The sequence below is a fragment of the Pinus tabuliformis genome, chromosome 6 (assembly GCF_031772625.1).
Source record: "Pinus tabuliformis cultivar Carrire ecotype Pingquan chromosome 6, CPIR1, whole genome shotgun sequence".
Classification (NCBI taxonomy): Eukaryota; Viridiplantae; Streptophyta; class Pinopsida; order Pinales; family Pinaceae; genus Pinus; species Pinus tabuliformis.
In genome coordinates, this window is record NC_142292.1 from 323,706,148 (window position 1) to 323,725,870 (window position 19,723).

General features: G+C 41.7%; 1 protein-coding gene across 1 annotated transcript in view; it reads right to left on the minus strand.

The window, feature by feature from the left end:
• Positions 1–790: 790 nt before the first annotated feature.
• The window catches only part of LOC149258606 (uncharacterized), a 245,893-nt gene continuing 226,960 nt past the window's right edge, over positions 791–19,723 (minus strand). Inside the window, exons 2-3 of the mRNA XM_089372248.1 lie at positions 1,222–1,282; positions 791–1,126 (exon numbers count right to left, since the gene is read on the minus strand). Of these exons, the coding sequence (XP_089228374.1) occupies positions 902–1,126; positions 1,222–1,282 (286 nt within the window). The 3' untranslated portion in view covers positions 791–901. The remainder of the gene's footprint in view (positions 1,127–1,221; positions 1,283–19,723) is intronic.

Sequence of the window (19,723 nt, forward strand, 5' to 3'; positions counted from 1 at the left end):
AGTAAAGATCTAGGAAACTTCTAGTCAAACATATAAAAAATTTGAGTTATCAAAGTTTCCACATATTTTAGCTAAAATAATGTATCTGAATATTTTGCATATTGACAATAACTCTCTTGGCTCAACAGAAATGCTTCTGTTTCTTTAATATTTGGATGCTCATCATTAAGAGCCATAGAGCATAATTTTTACCCATTGCCATTCATGTTTTTACTTTTTAGCAATTTTCCGGATTTTGGAAACCATTTGCAAATGGATCCTAATTTTGGGATCTACAATTACATTTTTACATCAACAAGCAAAACCCCACCAATTCTAGAACAAAGTTCAAGCATATTGCTTGTCCACAGAATCAAATCATGCCATAGGCTGGAGGGATTGATGGTAGCTGCATGATTTCAGTGTTTCACTTATTCGACCCATAAGTTCAGCATATATTTTTTTATGAACAGTTTGGTGCTGCAGGGGGGCATATATGTTTGTGCATAGAACATGCCTTTCCAATATCATTCAAAGATGCCCGTCCCAAACTAAGACACTGATTGTTATGATGAGTATATGAAACACATTTAGCTAGTTACGTCCATGGCAGTGACTGTAGTTTAGTAAGGATGTCTATTGTGAATTCAATTGCAGAGGTTGCATGCTCCTTCGCACAACCCTACCCTTGTCAAATCACTTCCCATTGCAAAAGAGGAAATCCATAAAAATAGTGCATTCAGGCTTTAGGTCAACTTATCACAAAGTTTGATGCAATAATGATGTAAATCTGACCCATCACGAAAAAAAATAAATTTGAAATGATCGATAAATAAACGAAACTCTGCAAACTGTTCTAAGAGAAGCAGTTAACAACGAATATGAATGTTGATCAAAGGATGTCGAAAGAATGGCTTAAAAACTATTTTGGAGTCAAGGATGATGGCACCATGGTTCCACCTTCTGTAGGAGAAAGCTGTGACCTGTTAACAAGATGAGTGGGGATAACAGGTACAAGATAGTTTCCAAATTGAGAATCAAAGCTTTTAAAATTGCCAGGGGCGCCAACTGCTTGTGCTTGAGCTACTGCAGATCTTCGGACTTGTTGCACACTAATCTCATAAGACTTTTGTGGGCACTGTACATCCTGTTTCAACATGACTTCAATTCCCATAACTAAAATTAACTTACGAGATCATACTTTTACCTAGAAGGAGAAAACCGAAAATGAACAGGACACACCTCAGGATGGCACTCAGGTGTCCTGGCCTGAACCGCACCTTGACTTGATAAATTTGCAGCCCTGAACAAATACAAAAACAATTACTAATTTAGCATAAATCTATAGAAACTAAAGAAGACTAGATAATAACAGGACACAAGTTGAAAGAACAAAATAGTGCCCCAGTTTATGTATACCTTTTGCTTAATAATCTAAAACCAGCAATGTTTTTCCTGGGAGATTCCCTCTATTCCAGATACTTCAGAGTTCCACATATGGGATCATAAACAGCTAGATAATAAAGTACAATATTCCAATAAAGAGGAAAGAAGACTTACTTTATATTCATTATTATAAAATCAATCAATCTATCTATGTACATTTTTTATTCTTTGAACTGTATATCTTACTATTTTACAACATCAAAATTATATTGCTATATGATTGATTAAACTCGCGTTCTCATGTGTTATTTTTAAATCATTTTTTTCTACTATGAATAACAAGCATGAGGTCTTGGGGCCAAGTCCCTGGGCCGGCTGCCTCTTCTTAAGTGGTCCACCCTCAGTGTCTTGCAGAAAATTCTGAGGTCCTGTAGCCCATCCTGGTTTGAGTTTCTTTTACACATCATTGTTTAATGCCTAACCCAACGGTTCATTTGCAATTTTGCACATTGAAACATGAATGTAACATTTCAACTCAGACACTGCTAGGATACCACTACTCTTTCACTTTCACTTTCAGCTGATAAGAAAATTTAGCAAACACACACATATAAACATTGATATTATTGGTCAATCACAGACCCTAGAAAAACCTGTGGGGAAAACCAGTTTGAAGAGAGGATTTTATTTGCTTTTAACCTCAGAGAATTTACAGCATTAAATACACTTCAAGGTACTTATCTCTCCCCTTGAATTTCATCCCAGCTCCTAGGAAATCATGTCACAGTCTGGAAACTCATGCCACAGGTCCAGAAATCTCTGCATTGGAGTTTGTGTCAGTCTGCTCTTCTCTGCTCAGAAAAAGCGTGCCACTTTCAGACTTCCAGATATCGAATTTCGTGTCACTGACAGTACTCTCTGCCCACCAAAATTTGTGTTTCAGACTAGCAGGCTCTGCCTTGAAATGCATGCTACAGACCTCTGTTTTCTCCTTGCTTTTTGGGCCTGTGCTTGCCCCTAAAAATATGCCGAGCCTCCTTAATTTTCAGGACTATCAGACCTCTGAAAAATATGCAGGCGCTCCTCAAACTCAGCACTGGAACTCACTTCTATACCTCGGTCTGCGTGCTGATATCCAGCCTAGATACTTGGGCCATTTTTCCATGGGATGCATGCTACTCTTCAAGCCTTGAAACTCAGCCTTGTTCTTCTTCTCTTTGTTGTCTGTACTCTGTTCTCTCCTTCAGCATAAGCAATCTAAGCCTCCTTGCCTTCTCCTCTCCTTGTTCTTCTCTTCTCCAACACTTGCACATGAAGAATAAGAGCCCTCCTTACCTTTTTCCTCCTTTTTAGCCTCCTTAACGATGAGAAGTCCTATCCCTAGCATCATGGGCTGAGATTAGATCTCACCTCTCCTTGATCAAGGGTGGAGATCTAATCTCCCATTGACCCCCTCTAATGTCTCCCCCTTCATTAATGAGCCTCCCTAGTCATTTTAATCTATTTTTGTACCTTGTACCTTTTTCTCATAAAGTCAGTTTAAAAACAAAAAAGTCACTTTAATATAATAAAGTACAATGTACTTCTTGTACATCATAAAGTGACTAAAAATTCGCATGATTTTAATAACTCATAAAGTCACACTAAAAAGTGGGTGTCATGTGTTTTCCTAGGCCAAAGGCAAAAAGCAACAGGAAATACCTCTTTAGTACCTTTTTCAACACTCCCTCTCACTGAGGAAGGTGTTTCTCACCACCCCCATCTTGTCCCTGAAATAGACATGCTTTCCCTTTGGAAAAAACTTGGTGAGAATGTCTGCAACCGGTTTATCAATGGGTATGTACTCTAGCTTCACTGCCCCTCTTTGAATACAATCTCGGATGAAGTGGTAATTGATCTCAATGTGCTTTGACCAGTCATGAAATATTGGATTCTCCATGAGTTTAATACAACTCTGATTATCATACCATATCGTAGTTGATCTCAGTGTAATATTCCTAATTAGCCATGGCTAATTGGAATATTCGATTTTGCTCAATTTTGCCTTCTATAGTTATTTATAAATAAAAAGGTGAGGAAAGGGGAACATAACTCACTTTATGAATAAAGTCACTCCCTAGTAGCACAACATTGTAACTTAAAAGGGGAGCCAAGGGGGCCCAAGGACCACGTAGAGAAGGGGCCCACGTAGACACTTAGAGGGACTGCACAGATGGAGAAGGAACACGTGGCAAGAGAGAGGCTACGTTAGAGGAGGTGGGCCTTAGGGTTTTGAGAGAGGCCAATGTTATAAAGGAGAGAGGAGCCTCCTCATTTTGATCATCAAATTATGTTGCATTTGAGCTAGTCACTTCGACTTATAGCATGCTGGTTGTTTAGCCTATCTGCAGCACTGTTTAGTGCATCGAGTGTCTCCGTTTAGAGATCTCACCCTTAGCCCCGGGGGACTTCGAGTGCCTGCTCGGGCAAGGTAGTTTCATTAGTATTTTGTAGGAGGAGCTATCTCTGGAGTTGAGGAGGAGCTGAGCATTTGATGACTGCGCAGTCTTGAGAGGGGAGGACGCAGTTTCTTTTGGTAGGAACTCCGGACTGGGTTTTTGTGGAGGATTTGAGCTTGGAGATTGAGCAGGGGATCAGCCCTTGCATATTGGCGGAATTGGCAGAGTTTCGGGTAGAGTTTTGGAAGATTCTCTTCAGGAGCAACGCAGAGCCTTGAGGGATTGCGTAGATGTTAAATTGGCAACTAGGACCAAACTCCATGTGGGTCGGCTTATTTATGGCAGCTGATATTTTTATTGGATCCCTCTCGTCGAGAGGTGTAGGATTGATCCAAAGATCATCCGATTCCGATAAGTATTTATGGAGATATGAATTTATTTTGTTTATATAATTATAGTCAAGCCGACCAGCACTTATGTAGGCTCTAGAAGCCCAATCGACGTGTCTATTCATCATCCTCATTTTTAGTATAAATAAGAGAAGACTTCAAGTCATTTGAGATACATTCTTCATGTGATCTCCTCTCCACGTCTTGGGTTTTTGGAGAATGAGAGACACTAATGAAGGATGCCCTAAAATGATGCCCTAATCCAACGCAGTACACTTACCCGCAGTAAGGAAGACATTATTACGCTGCTAATAGAGACTCATATATGCTGGCAAACAATGAAGATATTACGCAGTCCAGGTCATGAAGGTCTATTCATGATATTACGCAGTCCAGGTATCACTCTATACGTTGTCATGATATTACGCAGTCCAGGTCATGAAGGTCTATTCATGATATTACGCAGTCCAGGTATCACTCTATACGTTGTCATGATATTACGCAGTCTATACGCAAGTCATGAAGGTCTATTCATGATATTACGCAGTCCAGGTATCACTCTATCCGTTGTCATGATATAACGCAGTCTATACACAGTCCAATTACAGTCACGTAGCTGTGAAGGAAAAAGCGTGTGGAACGCAGTGATATGCTGTCAACCGCAGCAAGGGAAGGAGCACAGTGTGGATATATATATACACTATCATACCTTACCACGCAGTCATATACGATATATAATACGTTGTCCATATGCCCTATACGGAGGTCCTATTACGCTGTCACGACTACATACGCACCGCACTGAGCCGTAGTCATAAGGAGGGAAGCCGCAGGAGCCACAGTCATGAGTTTAAGGTGCAGTCACAACCTCAGGGTGCATTGGATGGTGTCATCACAGTGCGCTGGAGTCTTCACAACCTTAGGGTGCATTGGATGGTGTCACCGCAGTGCGCTGGAGTCTTGACATTCTCACATAAAGAATGGCAACAAAGAATGGTTGTAGTTTGGGAATTCTCTCCCAGCATAAGACAGTATCGGCATACCAGTTATGGAGAAGATCTAGATGGTATCATTATAGCAGTGTCGGTGATAAGTACGATGGCTCAAGCACTTGTGGTTAATTAGAAGTACTGTAATATGAAACCTCAGTGAGAACTGTAACTTGAGGTCTCTCGAAGGGTATCATGATCCTAGAAACAATCCCAGCATAAGAAGGAACGTTACCACGATCTTAGTGGACTTATCTCTCAATAGTCCTTGTACATATACGATGAAAAGAAGCCCAGAACCCTCACCGTATCAGAATAAGGTTCCACTGTTACAATCACAGTTGATGTGATGATAATCTTAGTTAAAGTGCAGTAATGGAGATCAAGCTTTCAGGTAGATCTCATGGATATGATAAAGAAGCAACAGTGAGGATCTCTGTGATGATGCAGCATGATGCAAGGGCAGCATGATAATCATGATGATGCAAATTAGCAGGGGCAACAGCATGATGATGATGCACGTTAGTTTGAGCAGCATAATGATGGATAAGATCATGGACATGGGCAACAGCATGGTGTTGTATGCAGTGGTGCAGCAAGAGGACCAGATGCCACACGATGATAGGTATCAGTTGAAGCAGAATGTCTTCAACTGATCTCATCGTTATAGGAGATGATCTATGCTTAGATCTAGACAAGTCAAAGTATTGACTGCAGTTGTAAATGTACTATCTCTCTCTCTCTTTCTCTGCTGAACTTTGAAGATAAAAGAAGATTTGATCAAAGGGTTTCCCCACACATTGTGGGGTTTGTCCCTGGCTTGCGCCATATCTTGTGTCCTCTTGTCTTGGCTTGTCTTCTGCATATTATATTTATGTTCTATCTGCAGTTTATCGTAATGCTGATGTGATTGCTAACTGTGAAAATTTAAATAAATTGCTCTAGCATAGAACATACCTAATCTTAACAGTAGATCCACAAGGGGGTGACTTTCGGGGGTCAGCTATTTTAGAAAAGATTTCTGGGCTTTTCTGGGTTTATTGAGCAGAGGCTGATTCCAGAGTTTCAACATTTTTTGAGGAGGGGAACAGCCCCAAATCCTCATTTGATTCCAGCAGTAGCAGCAGCACAGCAGTGCTCCGGTAGTTTGGACGCAGTTCAGAGAGAGGCCATTTCCTTACCATTCTGAGTGTATTTCTTAACTTGCCTTATGCAAGTCGAGGCGCTATCTTTCTGATCACCTCCTGTACTCTTTCCATTACTCAGTATAATAAAATGTCTTAACGTTTCTCTCTGCATTTCTCGAGTATCTGCTTATATTCCATGTATACATTATTGTATGTTGCACTACTGTTATTTCTCTGGTTTGAGTTTGCTTGTGTTTGAGGGATATCTCTGATAAGGAATATTACAGTAGTATCAGAGCATAGATCTGGCTTAGCCTGTGGAGCTAGTAGTCTATGACACCGAGGGAAAAGCCCTACATCTGTTACAGAGGTAGGAAATATAGAGATATTGAGCGTAGGTTGGAGAACACCTATGGAGAGGGACACTATGTTCGGGTGGTGGACACAGAACAGGAGGAGCTTGTGGGAACACAAAACAGGAGGAGCCTGTGGTGGACGCAAAGCAGGAGGATCCGATGGCAGATGAGGACGAGAAGAGATTTGCGAACATGCTCCTCAAATCAGTGCAGGATCTGTCGAGGCAGATCAAGGTGATGGGGCAGAGATTCACGGCGGTGGAGGCTAGACAGCGTGAGAACCCACGGGTTTTCTAGGTTGATGAGGGATCGGGTACATCCCACCATTTGTCAAAGCAGGGTGCCACTCAGCATGATACTACTCAGAAAGTGGCCTCACATGCCCCTACACGCTCTACCATGCCCACTTTCCTAGGAGCAGACACGAGGGCCGAAGCCCAGCAGGAGGCAGAGCCCAGTCATATGGACGATTATTTTGCAGAGTACCAAGCCTATGGGCAGGAGTTCAAGGATGCTCTCTCATTCAGAGACTTTATTCAGCTCCAGCGGGATAGTAGACCCCCCGACCATCACAGAGGGTATCGGCATTATCATGATGGAGACACCCACCGCACAACTAGCAGATTCCACTTGCCTACGTTTGATGGCTCATGAAACAGTTCGGCAAAGTCTTGGGTGGAGAAGCTGGACATCTATTTCCAGCTTAACCAGATGTCGGAGACAGAGGCCATCAAGGTGGCGACATTACATTTGGATGGTAAGGCCCGGGACTGGTGGTTCCATGGGTTGGTTACACTCGGACACTCCACAGTGACTACAAATGCCGAGTTCGCCAAGAGACTGATAGAGAGGTTTGACTGGAGGGATCCAGAACAACACTTTGTTGAGCTGACGAGGCTCAAACAGACCGGGAACCCAGAGACCTACATTGCAGACTTCTTGAGGGTTTCAGTGATGGTGCCAAATCTATCCACGGCACGGAGGATCTACATGTTTGTTGAGGGGTTAGCAAAGCCACTTTGGGGTCTAGTCAGATCCACTAGACCAACCACACTCCAAGATGCTATTAGCAGGACCCGGGACTTACAGGATGCCTTACCCAAGACCCGGACACCTTACCCCCAGAGACAGGCTTTCCAGCCTAAGGGGAAGGATGTGAGGATTCCGCCTCCAAAGGGGAACCCAGGACGAGCACAGATTGATGATGATGCTAGGAGGGAGCTGAAGAAGAAGCGGTTGTGCTTTACTTGTCAGGAGTCGTGGGCACCGGGACATAGATGTGCTGCTGGCAAAGCACATTTTATTGAGGTCTTCTCCGAGAGCAGCGGGGAAGAGGATGAGGAGGATGATGTGGAGGCAGGAGGTAGTCATGTTGTGCAGGATCCTTTGACACCTCCACCACCAACAGCAGGTGGTGCAGTTTTTGCACCAACCAGAGGGGCCCTTGCAGCATTGCGAGGAGTTCCCAAGTATTTGACGCTGCGTGTACGGGGGACAATACGTGGCCAGCGAGTATCAGTTTTGGTTGACAGTGGGGCAACCCACAACTTCATCGATGCACAGATGGTTGAGCGGAGAGGTATACAGACAGAGAGCTTCGACAACTTTTCAGTTTTGTTCCCAGGAGATCAGACCATGGTGCGTGCTCGTTATGTTCCAGAGTTATCAGTGACGATGGGCACCTACACACTAACTGACCACTTTTTCGTGGTCGATATTCCGAACACCAACATGATACTGGGTGTTCAGTGGCTTATCACTCTAGGGGAGGTCACGACAGATTGGAAGGCCCTAGAGGTGGAGTGGGATGATGAGAAGATAGGGAGGCATGAGAAGATACGAGGATAGCACACATATCCGCCTCAGACTGTTTCAGCTCATCGGATGGAGGCAGTGTTCCGAAAGGGAATCATAGAGTGGGTAGTGGAGTTGCGTGCATCAGAGGCAGGGACTACAGGGCAGACCGTGCACCCAGAGATACAGTCCATCCTTGACCAGTATGCCACAGTGTTTGGGGAGATTCCACCGGGACAGCCACCGGACCGGGTGTTTGAGCACACCATTGAGCTTGAGCACGGCATACAGGCAGTGATTACTACCCCTAATAGGCATCCCAAGGCCTATCGGGATGAGATTGAGCGGGCCATTCAGGAGTTGTTGGCTCTTGGGCACATTCGGCTGAGCACGAGTCTTTTTGCTTCTCCCGTGGTGTTGGTGAAGAAGAAGGACGGCACATTGAGGATGTGCATTGACTATAGGGCCCTGAACAAGAAGACCCTGAAGAACAAGTACCCCATACCCAGGATCGATGAGTTGATGGATGAGTTGAGAGGAGCACAATTCGTCTCAAAGATTGATTTGAGACCTGGGTACCATCAGATTCGCGTGAGGGAGCAGGACATTCCCAAGACCGCCTTCAGGTGTCACTATGGGCACTTTGAGTTTTTGGTGATGCCCTTCGGGCTAACCAACGCCCCAGCTACATTCCATTCCAGCATGAATCACATCTTCCGCAATCACTTAAGGAAGTTTGTGTTGGTGTTCTTTGATGATATTCTCATTTACAGCAGGACTTGGGAGGAGCATCTCCAGCACATATAGACAGCGTTGCGCATCTTGGAGGAACAACAGTTCTATGCCAAGCTCTCCAAGTGTGAGTTTGGGTTGACGGAGATGTTGTACTTGGGACACATCATAGGAGTGGGCGGAGTGAGAGTCCACGAGCAGAAGATCAGGGCCATCAGAGATTGGTCGAAGCCGAGGAACGTGACAGAACTTCGAGGATTCATTGGCATTTGTACTTACTATTGGAAGTTCGTCAAGAGTTTCTCACAGCTTGCTGCACACCTGACAGATCTGATGAGGAAGGGGGCATTCAGTTGGTCGGATACAGCGCAGCGAGCCTTTGACAGGCTCAAGGAGGTTATGAGCAGCTACCCAGTGCTTGTATTGCCGAATTTTTCGCAGCCATTTGTTTTGGAGTGTGATGCGTCGGGAGAGGGGATCGGCGCAGTTTTGATGCAGGGAGGTCACCCTATAGCCTTTGAGAGCCGGAAGCTCCTTCCGCATGAGAGGTTGTATTCTATATACGACAAGGAGACGCTGACCATTATGCATGCATTGGCCAAATTCCGACAGTATTTAGTGGGTAACAGGTTCAGGGTGAGGACTGATCACAACAGCCTCAGGTTCTTTTTGGAGCAGAAACAGCTACAGGAGAGGCAGCAGAAGTGGATCAGTAAGATCCAAGCGTATGACTTTGACATTGAGTATGTCAAAGAACAACGTGGTAGCAGATGCCCTTTCACGTAGACCAGCCACGTTGTCTCTTATGAGCTTGGACACACACTGGAGGGCTCGACTCTTAGTAGAGTACTCCAAGGACAGATTTGCATGTGAGGTTCTGGATGGATAGGTGGGGGATGACAGGTACAGGGTAATCGATGAGATCATCTACTATAGGGACCGAATCTTCTTGACTGAGGGATCTCAGCTCAAGAAGAAGATACTTCAGGCATCACATGATTCACCATTGGCCGGCCATCAGGGGTTTACCAAAACTTACAGGGCCATTAGAGAGGTTCTCACGGAAGGGCCTCAAGGAGGACGTACTCCAGAATATCCGGGAGTGCGATATTTGCCAGAGGAACAAGGGGGAGGTGAGCCATCCCGCAAGATTATTGTAGCCTCTTCCAATTCTGGAGGGGAAATGGGAGAGTATTTCGATGGACTTCATCACAGGGTTGCCCATGGTGCAGGGCAAGGATTGTATCTTTGTCGTCGTTGATCGACTAACAAAGTACGCACATTTTTTCGCCATATCCGCACACTACACAACAGCGCAGGTGGCCGAGCTGTTCTTCAGAGAGGTCTTCAGGCTACATGGTCTTCCTAAGACCATCATCAGTGACAAGGACAGTCGTTTCATGTGCGAGTTTTGGCAGGAGCTTTTCCAGTTGGTGGGGACGGAGTTGACACCGAGTACCAGTTATCACCCACAGACAGACGGGCAGACGAAGATAGTTAACAAGTGGCTAGAGGGCTACTTGCTAACTATGTCAGTGGGCAGCAGCAAGCATGGCTGAAGTGGCCGCATCTGGGGGAGTACTGCTACAACACTACACATCACATGTCCATTGGTATGTCACCATTCTATGCTTTGTATGGATATCATCCTTTATCTTTTGCTGACGTGATGTTTGGTGCTAGCAAGGCTCTGAGAGCCAAGATTTGGATCCAAGAGAATCAGGATATCCTCCGAGCTCTCAAGGATAATATGGCTACAGCGCAGAACCAGCAGAAGCTGTATGCTAACAGGGGTCGCAGGAGAGACAGTTTGAGGTAGGGGACTTGGTCTACCTATGATTACAGCCATACTGACAGTCGTCACTGAAGCAGAAGGGAGCTAATAAGCTCAAGCCCCGCTTTTATGGGCCATATAGGGTGATACGCAGGATTGGACAGGTTGCGTATTAGTTAGAGCTGCCCCAAGGCAGCAAGATTCATAACATTTTTCATGTATCATGCCTGAAGAAGGCATTGGGGCAGCAGGTGACAGTGACAGATGAGCTACCACCCACGGATGATGAGGGGCATTTGGTGTTGCAGCCAGAGGCTATTATTGATACCAGGGAGAGGCAGCTACGGAGCAAGACGGTCCGAGAATTCTTGGTGAAGTGGAAGAATTTACTGGATGAGGATGCCACTTGGGAAAGTGAGAAAATTTTGCAGCATCCATCACTTCAGTTGCTTAAGGACAAACAACATTTTGCTGGGGGAGACTGTAATATTCCTAATTGGCCATAGCTAATTGGAATATTCGATTTTGCTCAATTTTGCCTTCTATAGTTATTTATAAATAAAAAGGTGAGGAAAGGGGGACATAACTCATTTTATGAATAAAGTCACTCGCTAGTAGCACAACGTTGTAACTTAAAAGGGGAGCCAAGAGGGCCCGAGGACCACATAGAGAAAGGGCCCACGTAGACACTTGGAGGGACTGCGTAGATGGAGAAGGAGCACGTGGCAAGAGAGAGGCTACGTTGGAGGAGGTGGGCCTTAGGGTTTTGAGAAAGGCCAACGTTATAAAGGAGAGAGGAGCCTCCTCATTTTGATCATCAGATTATGTTGCATTTCAGCTAGTCACTTCGACTTAGAGCACGCTGGTTGTTTAGCCTGTCTGCAACACTGTTTAGTGCATCGAGTGTCTCCGTTTAGAGATCTCACCCTTAGCCCCGGGGGACTTCGAGTGCCTTCTCGAGCAAGGTAGTTTCATCACTATTTTGTAGCAGGAGCTATCTCTGGAGTTGAGGAGGAGCTGAGCATTTGATGACTGCGCAGTCTTGAGAGGCGAGGACGCAGTTTCTTTTGGTAGGAACTCCGGACTGGGTTTTTGTGGAGGATTTGAGCTTGGAGATTGAGCAGGGGATCAGCGCTTGCATATTGGAGGATTTTGGCAGAGTTTCGGGTAGAGTTTTGGAGGATTCTCTTCAAGAGCAACGCAGAGCCCTGAGGGATTGTGTAGATCCCCAAGGGGGTGATTTTCGGGGGTCAGCTATTTTAGAAAAGCTTTATGGGCTTTTATGGGTTTATTGAGCAGAGGCTGATTCCAGAGTTTGAGCATTTTCTGAGCAGGGGAACAGCCCCAAATCCTCATTTGATTCCAGCAGTAGCAGTGGCACAGCAGTTCTCCGGCAATTTGGACGCAGTTTAGAGAGAGGCCATTTCCTTACCATTCTGAGTGTATTTCTTCACTTGCCTTGTGCAAGTCGAGGTGCTATCTTTCTGATCACCTCCTATACTCTTTCCATTACTTAGTATAATAAAATGGCTTAGCATTTCTCTCTGCATTTCTCGAGTATCTGCTTATATTCCATGTATACATTATTGTATGTTGCACCACTGTTATTTCTCTGGTTTTAGTTTGCTTGTGTTTGAGGGATATCTCTGATAAGGAATATTACACTCAGCCTCTGACCAAATAAGCCACACAACATCTTGCGAAGCCAAATAGCCTCGCAATTGACCTGACTAGCTACAATGTAGTCAGCCTCCAAGGAACTCGGTGCCACTAATATTTGTTACCTATTGAACCACGACACCACTGTCAAACACAACATGAAACAACATCCAGATGTACTGTTCCTGTCACTAGCAATACCTACCCAGTCTGAGTCTATACAACCTATCAACCTGACTCCATCCCTGTAATGTCCCCAAATTTTCGATTACCTGGCGAGGATGTTAGAAGGATTTTCCAGAGCTTGTCTCAGCCTGGTCATAAGAGCAGGGTTACTCCATCGGTGGGCTTGAAGGGTTTTAGAGGAGTTTTATGGGTCCAACTAGGATTGCTAACCATATTTCATCATCAGAATCAATTACGCATGGTTTGCTCTTGATTCCGTTGCATTCCAACGATTTTCAAAAAAAGGCATTACTAACAGGGATATTTTAAAATAATATTTTCTTAAGGTGTTGTTTCGGTTTGATTACTTGGAGAAACACCTTAGTGTAATAACTCGTTGGAATTGGGGCGAAAAGATCTACAAGGCAGAATGATAAAAAGTGGCTTTGGGTGGCCAATGTGACCATAGAGACGAATTAAGCATTTTTCAGCATTAAAAGTGACTTTAATTAGTTTATAGAGGTCATGTTATTAAATAAAGAAAGGAAAAGTGATTTTAAATATTTAGTTGGAGGGAAAAGGTAAGTGAGTTATAAAAAAGGGAAATGAGGGGGTCTCTCCTCATTCATTCATGCAATGGAATTTTTGGAGAAAGAGCTCTTGGAGAGAGAGTTGAAGAAGAAGCTTAGGGTTTTGGAACCCTATCCGCCATAGCAGACTTCAGTGTTGAAACTAAACACCCTAGTTTGGATTTGAGAGTGAAATCACATAGATTTCACCGTTGAACTTCATTGGAGAACAAGATTTCCGAAAAATATTGAGGTATTCATGTGTTATCAGTTGAATTTAAGAGCTTATTTGGTATTCACTAAATCCCTTTTGCAGATGGAGGAGCAAAAAGAAATTTGAACCTGAGAATCGAGTTTAAAGACCAATAAGAGGTCGAGTTCGTGGTTTTGAGGGGTTGTTCAATTCGTGGTAGCAGATAGAGGGCTCCAGTGGTTCGATTTTTCCTTTAATGAAAGGCAACTCGAGTTCCTAGACATAACCACTCTCTTATTACAGTGTTGGACGAGTTTTCCTTTATAGTGGAGTCGAACTGCTGCAATAGAAGGATGAAACACTTGTTAATAGACTATTGGAAGCTTATAATGGTCAAGTTATTATTCTGGGTGTGAAGGTACAAGCATTTACGCCATTTCAGAACCATGGATACTAACTTTTGTAGTTGAATGAGCCATTAATTAAATCTGGGATGAGTTGTTATAGTTATCTGTGCGTTGGGGCTGCCTGTCATCATAGAGAAGCTTGATTTGGGGGTCTATTGCTGACTGCGTTAATTTTGAAGTTGTTGCTGGTAATGTTGGAAGAGTCGTGACCTTCTTTTGGTCCATTCATTTGATTACACCCTCTTTGATTGTTGGTTGGAAGTGTTGCTTCAATCTAGAAGTCTGGACTGAGATTTAGTACCTGGGTCGCATACTTCTCAAGCTATTTATCCTCCTAGTGAGTTGTAACAAAGGCATAAGTAATTCTTGTGGGTTGCCATCTCATTACCAGGTTCATTCTTCCATTATTTTCTCATTGTGTGTTCACTTAAATTGAGAAAAATGTGTCCTGATGGGTGCAATATTATTATACCAACAGTGTGATAGTTCTCTAAGTTAATTACAAAATGTTAAATCTACTTCAAAATCAGTTGATGCATATTGAGTCTCTGAACAAGCTATTATGTTCATGAGATTTGTGATAAATCACCTACAGTTGTATATTACCAAACTGTTTGTCAAAAAGTGTGACTGAAACTTTAACAAAAACTCAGAAATTATTTTGAAAAAAATTCAAGTGATTTTTGGAAGGGAATTTTAAAGTGGTATCCGAGCATTGATCTTGGCTCAGTCGTGGGCTAACTTTGAAAAGCCAAGTTCAAGGACTTTATTTTGAAGGTGCCAAGATATAGTTGTTGCGTTCAAAGGGCGGAATATAGCAAGGGAAAAAAATGCTTCCAAGTCAAGAAGAACTATTTGCCCAAAATTTTGAAAATTATAACAAAACCTTTGCAAAGGTGATAGAGCACATGGAAGCATGGGTGTCATCAAATGCAGTAAATAGAAAAAGGAATAGAAAATCCAAAGATGAAAAGGTAGTCAAGGACCAGGAAGCAAGGATTGAAGATGAAAACCATGACCAAACCTTCCAGAATGAATTGAGAAAAGTCACACCCGTTGAAAATGAAGCTATCACATATTCACCCCAACAAGTTGGAACGAGAGTTTGGGATGAAAGGGAATCAGAAATTGCTACAAAATGTTTGTCGTCACTGTTACCCACCACTCGTGGGTAGTATCCATAGGAGAACTTTTTCTCCTACAAGGTCCTCAGTCAACAGCCAGCGGCCCCTTGCAGCCACCAGATAGCTCGATGTGCCACTATCTCCGCCACATGAGCTAGCCATATGCCCCCTTGCCCATCTGTTATGATCGTATGTTTGAAGGTAGGCCTTCCAACCTCGAAAGTTGAGTATTTTTGTTTACTTATCATGGACACTTTTGGTCATGGATTAGTGGGGGGATTCAGAGGAAAGAGTGGGCTTGGTTTGTACTCTTGTCTCCTCTATCCAATTTGATGGTTAACCTTGTATCCTAGTCCCATGGGATCTCCTTTATTGGCTACTAGCTTTAGGGGTGGCACTACATGGGAAACCTCGATTTTGGTTGTGTGGTCCCGCTTCCCAACACCATATACATCACTCCCCTACGCTCATTATAACCCCATTCACCATATATACAATCCGGGCCCACATTTTTCGATTGGGTCCACAACAATTTAGCCTCCTCTTCCCCTTGCCCACACTTTGGGTCGGGCCAGGAATGATGCCCCGGAGGCTGATGCAACTAAAATAAAAGAAAAAGCATAATTTGGCCACCCTCAATAGGAAACGTACCATAAAATGCAAAAGATATCCAAGACATACAAATTTAGCATGTGGGAAAAATCCAAAAGCTCTACCCCTATCATCATGGCCATCACCCTAGTTCCTAGGGCCCCTCATATTGGCCCATTACATCATTAAGGAACCCATGATTATCCCAACCCCTGGTGGGCGATAAACTGCCCCATCTTAAGGGGGTATTCACTGTTATATCTTACATATCATGCTCTCATCCCTTGGAGCCCTAAGCAATTACAAGAAAAAATTCTATAAAAGGCAAAATGAAGCAAACAAAGTTCCTTATATAAATTAATTACTCCAGAAACCTTGGAATATAAAGATATCCATGAGGATACAGATATTATATTAAATAAGTGAATAAGAATGATAATCAATTACAATGAGAACGAGAGGCTTGCTTATATACCAAGCAAGTGTCTCTTCATGAAGAGTCATGTCTCATTTAGACATGCCTCTTCAACCTAATTACTACTTAACTAATTATTATTTATGATTATTATCATTTACATTATATTTCTATTATTTATATATATTTTATTCATTACATTGCCTCCTTCCTCAAAAAGCTTTGTCCTCAAAGCTTGTCGATGACAAAAGGCTTGATCTCTTTTTCGGCTTCGAACGTATTTCTGTCTTGGAACAGTCATCTTCGTCGATACAAGTTGATATGATCTTCTTAGTGACAAACAAAATTGTCGCACTGAGAAGGGATCAGACCATCCCAGATTAATCTTCTGTATAGTATTTTGATCACTGGAATTTTGTAACGACTCGTCAGCGTAAGACTGGATTGAGGTTACATCACTATTATATGGAACATCAGTTTGTTGTTTCTGGTCTGAATGGTACCGATACATAGCATGGTTGATTGGTCTACTCTCGTGATTTGGATGTCGATATGGAGTTTTTAGATTTTCTTCTGGCGAAGATGTTGTTGAATTGGTTATGGAACATTCACTTGGGATGTCCATTGTCTGAACTGCAACATCTAAGTGTGTCGTTTCTTTAACTGACTTGTCTTCTTGAGTTGTCATATTCACTCGATCGGTATTTGTTGTTTTGTCATCAACTTGAATTCCTACATTTGATGCTTCTTTCTCGATAAGTTGTTGTACCTTGTTTTCTAATGACTTCTTATCCTTCTTAAGTTTCTTAATTTGCGACAGTAATTTTTCGCTATGGTTTTTAAATCGAGAAACTTCTTCATTTTTGTCAACATTGATTTTGTCAATTTCTTTTTGCATATTTTGTAATACCTTTTTACCTGCTTGAAACATTACTTTGAAATATCTGATATCTTCTAGTGTTACTGAATTTGGTTTTAGTGTAAAATCTTGGAGCGTTATTTTCTTCTTGTAAGAAAATGTTAAAAACTTCTTTGTATTTAGAATAAAGGAACCTAGAGTTTCCATCCAAGGTAAACCCAAAATAATGTCACCTTGATTGTTCCACAAGGTTTGAACTGAGAATTTTGATACAAATGTATAATCTTCAATGTTTAACTGTAAATTGGCTATGTCATATATTTTATTGCAAAAAAGGTCTAATTCTAATTTTTCAGTTATATTTGACTCTGGAATCACTAATTGGTTTGTGATTTTAGGTGTTATATAATTTGCATCTTCTGCCGAAGAAATAGAAATAATAACATCTTTTTCTGCCAGAGTTCTTTTAATGTTATATAACGCTTTACCGTCTCTAGGTACGGTTTCTGGGAATCTTATGACCTTCATTTTTGTATTAGACTCCATTTTCGCTTCTTGAATATTAAATATTTTTTAAATTACTCTTTTTTTCTTAATAAATCTTTTTTTCTATATATATTTTCCAAATATTCTCCTTCAATGTGGATTGTTAAAACTTGAATACCCTTTTATTTTAAAAAAATACTCCTTTATATTGTTGCCCTCTATATATGTATGTATTTCTTTATATTAAGAACCCTTTTCAAAATAACTTTATTATCTTATAATAATAATAGTTTCACTTCTTTTTTTAATAATAAATTGGTCCCTTTTTTATATACTTAATTACTTCCTTGATAAATTTTTAATGTCACCCCACTTAATAAATATAAAGGTCACCTCTTTTCATATGACACGGTCACGATGTTAAAATACCATGGGCTATTACCATGGGTTGTTTTTAAAACCTTCGTTAAAATGTTCTCCAAGTAAAAAGTAAAACGTATTCCTTTTGTTTTTTGTTTTTTTTTTACTTTTTAAAATACCATGGGCAATTACCGTGAGTTGTTTTTAAAACCTCCGTTAAAATGTTCTCCAAGTAAAAAGTAAAATGTATTCCTTTTGTTTTTTGTTTTTTTTCAACTTTTTAAAATACCATGGGCAATTACCATGGGTTGTTTTTAAAACCACGGGCTTTTCCACGTAAAAAGCTTTAAATATCACTTGGTATGAGATTTTGTATCTGTTTTAATAACTTGTCTTGTTTCTTTTTTTTTATTTAATAATCCTTTTAAGTATATATAATATTTATATTAAATCAATATATATATATATATATATATATATATATATATATATATCTCACCTCTTTTGGCTTGAATGTGGCACTTCCCGACTTTATTTTTTTTAAACCGTAATAATGTTAACTTTTATTTCTTTTTTACTTTTTCTTCTTCTTCTTTTTTAATTTATTTACTTATATTTTTTTTGGTTAATTTTTTTTTAATGGCCAAAGGCCTAGAAAAACGAAGAAAAGGAGAAACTCCCAAATTCTGAGAAAAATGCTTCAATTGTATGGCAACAAGGTTGACGAATTTCGATAGCCAAGGACCTGGATCGGAGACTCCCAAATTCTGAGCAAAATGCTTCAATTGTACAGCAACAAGGTTGATGAATTTCGATAGCCAAGGACCTTGATTAGAGAACGAGCTCTGTGCACCGGTTAAGAAACCCAGAGGACCGAATTGCTCTGATACCAAATGAAGCGAACAAAGTTCCTTCTATAAATTAATTACTCCAGAAAACTTGGAATATAAAGATATCCATGAGGATACAAATATTATATTAAATAAGTGAATAAGAATGATAATGAATTACAATGAGAACAAGAGGCTTGCTTATATACCAAGCAAGTGTCTCTTCATGAAAAGTCATGTCTCATTTAGACATGCCTCTTCAACCTAATTACTACTTAACTAATTATTATTTATGATTATTATCATTTACATTATATTTATATTATTTATATATATTTTATTCGTTACACAAAAGGCATATGAAGAAGAGTGGAAAAAAAATGGTTGGGGTAACTCATGTACCACGATTGCTCCCTCGTGCATTCATATACCCAAGTGTGAGTTTCCCTTATTTTAGCTACCCTTATACTGTGGCATGTGGCTTGGAGCCTTCCCCTAAAGCCCCACTTCGTTCCATCATTACTTTACATACCACTTGCCAATTAATGGATGTACCATGGACATGTCACCCCCTAAGAGGCTGAAACCACCTAATAGGGTCCTTGGTTAACCTTCTTCTTGAACTTGGAGACACTTGTACATTCTGAAGCCCATTATGGAAGGGCATGCCACTATGAAGTGTCCACTTGGTTCCATGATTTGTAAGCTCATTTACTCAATTGCACTAATGTTTGTTTACACTAGAAGGCGAGGTGACCCATTGGATCTTATACAGGATTGCAGGTGGGTCTTCATCCAGGGTTTGGTTTCCCTATACGGGGTCCAAGCCCTCCAGAGGGTCATATTGGCATTTATAGGGTGAACATTGAGAACCACGAGTCTCCACCATAGTAGAGAGCAGATTGCCACTTCATGGAATCCTTCAGTTCCACTTATTGCTTGCTCGTGTTCCACCTATTGGATGACGATGATGCACTTGGAACACCTCGTCTAGCTGGCTCCACTCCTACACCACACACTTGGCAATGTGTCTCATCGGGAGACAATGCGAGGGCTTGCATTGTTCTTCCATCCCTTATAGATGGGATACAGCCTTTTTCG